Source organism: Dromaius novaehollandiae, chromosome 1, assembly GCF_036370855.1.
Source record: "Dromaius novaehollandiae isolate bDroNov1 chromosome 1, bDroNov1.hap1, whole genome shotgun sequence".
In the NCBI taxonomy this organism is placed as follows: domain Eukaryota; kingdom Metazoa; phylum Chordata; class Aves; order Casuariiformes; family Dromaiidae; genus Dromaius; species Dromaius novaehollandiae.
In genome coordinates, this window is record NC_088098.1 from 85,808,691 (window position 1) to 85,814,625 (window position 5,935).

General features: G+C 57.7%; 1 protein-coding gene across 1 annotated transcript; it reads right to left on the reverse strand.

Moving 5' to 3' along the window:
• Positions 1-3,486: 3,486 nt before the first annotated feature.
• LOC135328858 (protein TsetseEP-like) lies at positions 3,487-4,170 on the reverse strand (the record flags this gene model as incomplete). The annotated part of the gene is made up of 1 exon (XM_064514995.1): positions 3,487-4,170. A coding segment is annotated over one exon (684 nt), but the record flags the coding sequence as incomplete, so codon positions are not given.
• Positions 4,171-5,935: the final 1,765 nt, after the last annotated feature.

A 5,935-nucleotide genomic window follows, 5' to 3' on the forward strand; every position in this document is an offset into this window, starting at 1 on the left:
AGGGTTTGGCGTTGGAGAAGGCTCAGGGTTTGGCGTTGGAGACGGCTCAGGGTCTGGCTCAGCCCTTGGCGTTGGAGAAGGCTCAGGGTTTGGCTCAGGGTTTGGCATTGGAGAAGGCTCAGGGTTTGGCGTTGGAGAAGGCTCAGGCTTTGGCTCAGGGTTTGGCCTTGGAGAAGGCTCAGGGTTTGGCGTTGGAGAAGGCTCAGGGTTTGGCTCAGGCTTTGGTGTTCGAGAAGGCTCAGGCTTTGGCTCAGGCTTTGGCGTTGGAGAAGGCTCAGGCTTTGGCGTTGGAGAAGGCTCAGGGTCTGGCGTTGGAGAAGGCTCAGGGTCTGGCGTTGGAGAAGGCTCAGGGTTTGGCGTTGGAGAAGGCTCAGGCTTTGGCTCAGCCCTTGGCGTTGGAGAAGGCTCAGGATTTGGCGTTGGAGAAGGCTCAGGCTTTGGCTCAGCCCTTGGCGTTGGAGAAGGCTCAGGGTTTGGCGTTGGAGAAGGTTCAGGCTTTGGCTCAGCCCTTGGCGTTGGAGAAGCCTCAGGGTTTGGCGTTGGAGAAGGCTCAGGGTTTGGCTCAGGGTTTGGCATTGGAGAAGGCTCAGGGTTTGGCGTTGGAGAAGGCTCAGGGTTTGGCTCAGGGTTTGCCGTTGGAGAAGGCTCAGGGTTTGGCGTTGGAGACGGCTCAGGGTTTGGCTCAGGGTTTGGCGTTGGAGAAAGCTCAGGGTTTGGCGTTGGAGAAGGCTCAGGCTTTGGCTCAGGGTTTGGCGTTGGAGAAGGCTCAGGGTTTGGCTCAGGGTTTGGCGTTGGAGAAGGCTCAGGGTTTGGCGTTGGAGAAGGCTCAGGGTTTGGCGTTGGAGAAGGCTCAGGGTTTGGCTCAGGGTTTGGCCTTGGAGAAGGCTCAGGCTTTGGCTCAGGGTTTGGCCTTGGAGAAGGCTCAGGGTTTGGTGTTGGAGAAGGCTCAGGGTTTGGCTCAGGGTTTGGCGTTGGAGAAGGCTCAGGGTTTGGCGTTGGAGAAGGCTCAGGGTTTGGCTCAGGGTTTGGCGTTGGAGAAGGCTCAGGGTTTGGCGTTGGAGAAGGCTCAGGGTTTAGCGTTGGAGAAGGCTCAGGGTTTGGCTCAGGCTTTGGCATTGGAGAAGGCTCAGGGTTTGGCGTTGGAGAAGGCTCAGGGTTTGGCGTTGGAGAAGGCTCAGGGTTTGGCGTTGGAGAAGGCTCAGGGATTGGCGTTGGAGAAGGCTCAGGGATTGGCGTTGGAGAAGGCTCAGGGTTTGCCGTTGGAGAAGGCTCAGGGTTTGCCGTTGGAGAAGGCTCAGGGTTTGCCGTTGGAGAAGGCTCAGGGTTTGGCGTTGGAGAAGGCTCAGGCTTTGGTTCAGGTTTTGGCGTTGGAGAAGTCTCAGCGTTTGGCGTTGGAGAAGGCTCAGGGTTTGGCTCAGGGTTTGCCGTTGGAGAAGGCTCAGGGTTTGGCGTTGGAGAAGGCTCAGGCTTTGGCTCAGGGTTTGGCGTTGGAGAAGGCTCAGGGTTTGGCGTTGGAGAAGGCTCAGGGTTTGCCTCAGGCTTTGGCAGTGGAGAAGGCTCAGGGTTTGGCGTTGGAGAAGGCTCAGGGTTTGGCTCAGGGTTTGGCGTTGGAGACGGCTCAGGGTTTGGCGTTGGAGAAGGCTCAGGGTTTGGCTCAGGGTTTGGCGTTGGAGAAGGCTCAGGCTTTGGCTCAGGGTTTGGCGTTGGAGAAGGCTCAGGGTTTGGCTCAGGGTTTGGCCTTGGAGAAGGCTCAGGGTTTGGCGTTGGAGAAGGCTCAGGCTTTGGCTCAGGGTTTGGCGTTGGAGAAGGCTCAGGGTTTGGCGTTGGAGAAGGCTCAGGGTTTGGCTCAGGGTTTGGCGTTGGAGAAGGCGCAGGGTTTGGCATTGGAGAAGGCTCAGGGTTTGGCTCAGGGTTTGGCGTTGGAGAAGGCTCAGGGTTTGGCGTTGGAGAAGGCTCAGGCTTTGGCTCAGGGTTTGGCGTTGGAGAAGGCTCAGGGTTTGGCTCAGGGTTTCGCGTTGGAGAAGGCTCAGGGTTTGGCGTTGGAGAAGGCTCAGGCTTTGGCTCAGGGTTTGGCTCAGGCTTTGGCGTTGGAGAAGGCTCAGGGTTTGGCGTTGGAGAAGGCTCAGGGTTTGGCGTTGGAGAAGGCTCAGGGTTTGGCGTTGGAGAAGGCTCAGGGTTTGGCGTTGGAGAAGGCTCAGGGTTTGGCGTTGGAGAAGGCTCAGGGTTTGGCTCAGGCTTTGGCGTTGGAGAAGGCTCAGGGTTTGGCGTTGGAGAAGGCTCAGGGTTTGGCTCAGGGTTTGGCGTTGGAGAAGGCTCAGGGTTTGGCGTTGGAGAAGGCTCAGGGTTTGGCTCAGGCTTTGGCATTGGAGAAGGCTCAGGGTTTGGCATTGGAGAAGGCTCAGGGTTTGGCATTGGAGAAGGCTCAGGGTTTGGCTCAGGGTTTGGCGTTGGGGAAGGCTCAGGCTTTGGCTCAGCCCTTGGCGTTGGAGAAGGCTCAGGGTTTGGCTCAGGGTTTGGCGTTGGAGAAGGCTCAGGGTTTGGCGTTGGAGAAGGCTCAGGGTTTGGCTCAGGGTTTGGCGTTGGAGAAAGCTCAGGGTTTGGCGTTGGAGAAGGCTCAGGGTTTAGCGTTGGAGAAGGCTCAGCCTTTGGCTCAGGGTTTGGCGTTGGAGAAGGCTCAGGGTTTGGCGTTGGAGAAGGCTCAGGGTTTGGCCTTGCAGAAGTCTCAGCGTTTGGCGTTGGAGAAGGCTCAGGCTTTGGCTCAGGCTTTGCCGTTGGAGAAGGCTCAGGGTTTGGCGTTGGAGAAGGCTCAGGGTTTGGCTCAGGCTTTGCCGTTGGAGAAGGCTCAGGGTTTGGCGTTGGAGAAGGCTCAGGGTTTGGCTCAGGCTTTGGCGTTGGAGAAGGCTCAGGGTTTGGCGTTGGAGAAGGCTCAGGGTTTGGCTCAGGGTTTGGCGTTGGAGAAGGCTCAGGGTTTGGCGTTGGAGAAGGCTCAGGGTTTGGCTCAGGGTTTGGCGTTGGAGAAGGCTCAGGGTTTGGCGTTGGAGACTGCTCAGGGTTTGGCTCAGGGTTTGGCGTTGGAGAAGGCTCAGGGTTTGGCTCAGGGTTTGGCGTTGGAGAAGGCTCAGGGTTTGGCTCAGGGTTTGGCGTTGGAGAAGGCTCAGGGTTTGGCTCAGGGTTTGGCGTTGGAGAAGGCTCAGGGTTTGGCGTTGGAGAAGGCTCAGGGTTTGGCTCAGGGTTTGGCGTTGGAGAAGGCTCAGGCTTTGGCTCAGGGTTTGGCCTTGGAGAAGGCTCAGGGTTTGGTGTTGGAGAAGGCTCAGGGTTTGGCTCAGGGTTTGGCGTTGGAGAAGGCTCAGGGTTTGGCTCAGGGTTTGGCGTTGGAGAAGACTCTGGGTTTGGCTCAGGGTTTGGCGTTGGAGAAGTCTCAGGGTTTGGCGTTGGAGAAGGCTCAGGGTTTGGCTCAGGGTTTCGCGTTGGAGAAGGCTCAGGCTTTGGCTCAGGGTTTGGCCTTGGAGAAGGCTCAGGGTTTGGTGTTGGAGAAGGCTCAGGGTTTGGCTCAGGGTTTGGCGTTGGAGAAGGCTCAGGGTTTGGCTCAGGGTTTGGCGTTGGAGAAGGCTCAGGGTTTGGCTCAGGGTTTGGCGTTGGAGAAGGCTCAGGGTTTGGCGTTGGAGAAGGCTCAGGGTTTGGCTCAGGGTTTGGCGTTGGAGAAGGCTCAGGCTTTGGCTCAGGGTTTGGCCTTGGAGGAGGCTCAGGGTTTGGCGTTGGAGAAGGCTCAGGGTTTGGCTCAGGGTTTGGCGTTGGAGAAGGCTCAGGGTTTGGCTCAGGGTTTGGCTTTGGAGAAGGCTCAGGGTTTGGCTCAGGGTTTGGCGTTGGAGAAGGCTCAGGGTTTGGCTCAGGCTTTGGCGTTGGAGAAGGCTCAGGTTTTGGCGTTGGCGAAGGCTCAGGGTTTGGCTCAGGCTTTGGCGTTGGAGAAGGCTCAGGGTTTGGCGTTGGAGAAGGCTCAGGGTTTGGCTCGGTTTTTGGCGTTGGAGAAGGCTCAGGGTTTGGCGTTGGAGAAGGCTCACTCTTTGGCTCGGGGTTTGGCGTTGGAGAAGGCTCAAGGTTTGGCGTTGGAGAAGGCTCAGGCTTTGGCTCAGGGTTTGGCGTTGGAGAAGGCTCAGGGTTTGGCGTTGGAGAAGGCTCAGGCTTTGGCTCAGGGTTTGGCGTTGGAGAAGGCTCAGGGTTTGGCGTTGGAGAAGGCTCAGGGTTTGGCGTTGGAGAAGGCTCAGCGTTTGGCTCAGGCTTTGGCATTGGAGAGGGCTCAGGGTTTGGCGTTGGAGAAGGCTCAGGGTTTGGCTCAGGCTTTGGCTTTGGAGAAGGCTCAGGGTTTGGCGTTGGAGAAGGTTCAGGCTTTGGCTCAGGGTTTGGCGTTGGAGAAGGTTCAGGGTTTTGCTCAGGCTTTGGCGTTGGAGAAGGCTCAGGGTTTGGCGTTGGAGAAGGCTCAGGCTTTGGCTCAGGGTTTAGCCTTGGAGAAGGCTCAGGGTTTGGCGTTGGAGAAGGCTCAGGCTTTGGCTCAGGGTTTGGCATTGGAGAAGGCTCAGGGTTTGGCTCAGGGTTTGGCATTGGAGAAGGCGCAGGCTTTGGCTCAGGGTTTGGCATTGGAGAAGGCTCAGGCTTTGGCTCAGGCTTTGGTGTTGGAGAAGGCTCAGGGTTTGGCATTGGAGAAGGCTCAGGGTTTGGCATTGGAGAAGGCTCAGGGTTTGGCTCAGGGTTTGGCATTGGAGAAGGCTCAGGCTTTGGCATTGGAGAAGGCTCAGGGTTTGGCTCAGGCTTTGGCGTTGGAGAAGGCTCAGGCTTTGGCTCAGTGTTTGGCGTTGGAGAAGGTTCAGGGTTTGGCGTTGGAGAAGGCTCAGGGTTTGGCTCAGGGTTTGGCGTTGGAGAAGGCTCAGGGTTTGGCGTTGGAGAAGGCTCAGGGTTTGGCGTTGGAGAAGGCTCAGGGTTTGGCTCAGGCTTTGGCTTTGGAGAAGGCTCAGGGTTTGGCGTTGGAGAAGGCTCAGGGTTTCGCTCAGGGTTTGCCGTTGGAGAAGGCTCAGGGTTTGGCCTTGGAGAAGGCTCAGGGTTTGGCTCAGGGTTTGGCGTTGGAGAAGGCTCAGGGTTTGGCGTTGGAGAAGGCTCAGGTTTTGGCTCAGGGTTTGGCGTTGGAGAAGGCTCAGGCTTTGGCCTTGGAGAAGGCTCAGGGTTTGTCTCAGGGTTTGGCGTTGGAGAAGGCTCAGGCTTTGGCCTTGGAGAAGGCTCAGGGTTTGTCTCAGGGTTTGGCGTTGGAGAAGGCTCAGGGTTTGGCTCAGGGTTTGGCGTTGGAGAAGGCTCAGGGTTTGGCGTTGGAGAAGGCTCAGGGTTTGGCGTTGGAGAAGGCTCAGGGTTTGGCGTTGGAGAAGGCTCAGGGTTTGGCTCAGGGTTTGGCGTTGGAGAAGGCTCAGGCTTTGGCTCAGGGTTTGGCCTTGGAGAAGGCTCAGGGTTTGGTGTTGGAGAAGGCTCAGGGTTTGGCTCAGGCTTTGGCGTTAGAGAAGGCTCAGGGTTTGGCATTGGAGAAGGCTTAGGGTTTGGCTCAGGGTTTGGCGTTGGAGAAGGCTCAGGGTTTGGCGTTGGAGAAGGCTCAGGCTTTGGCTCAGGGTTTGGCGTTGGAGAAGGCTCAGGCTTTGGCTCAGGGTTTGGCCTTGGAGGAGGCTCAGGGTTTGGCGTTGGAGAAGGCTCAGGGTTTGGCTCAGGCTTTGGCGTTGGAGAAGGCTCAGGGTTTGGCTCAGGGTATGGCTTTGGAGAAGGCTCAGGGTTTGGCTCAGGCTTTGGCGTTGGAGAAGGCTCAGGCTTTGGCTCAGGCTTTGGCGTTGGAGAAGGCTCAGGTTTTGGCGTTGGAGAAGGCTCAGGCTTTGCCTCAGGGTTTGGCGTTGGAGAAGGCTCAGGGTTT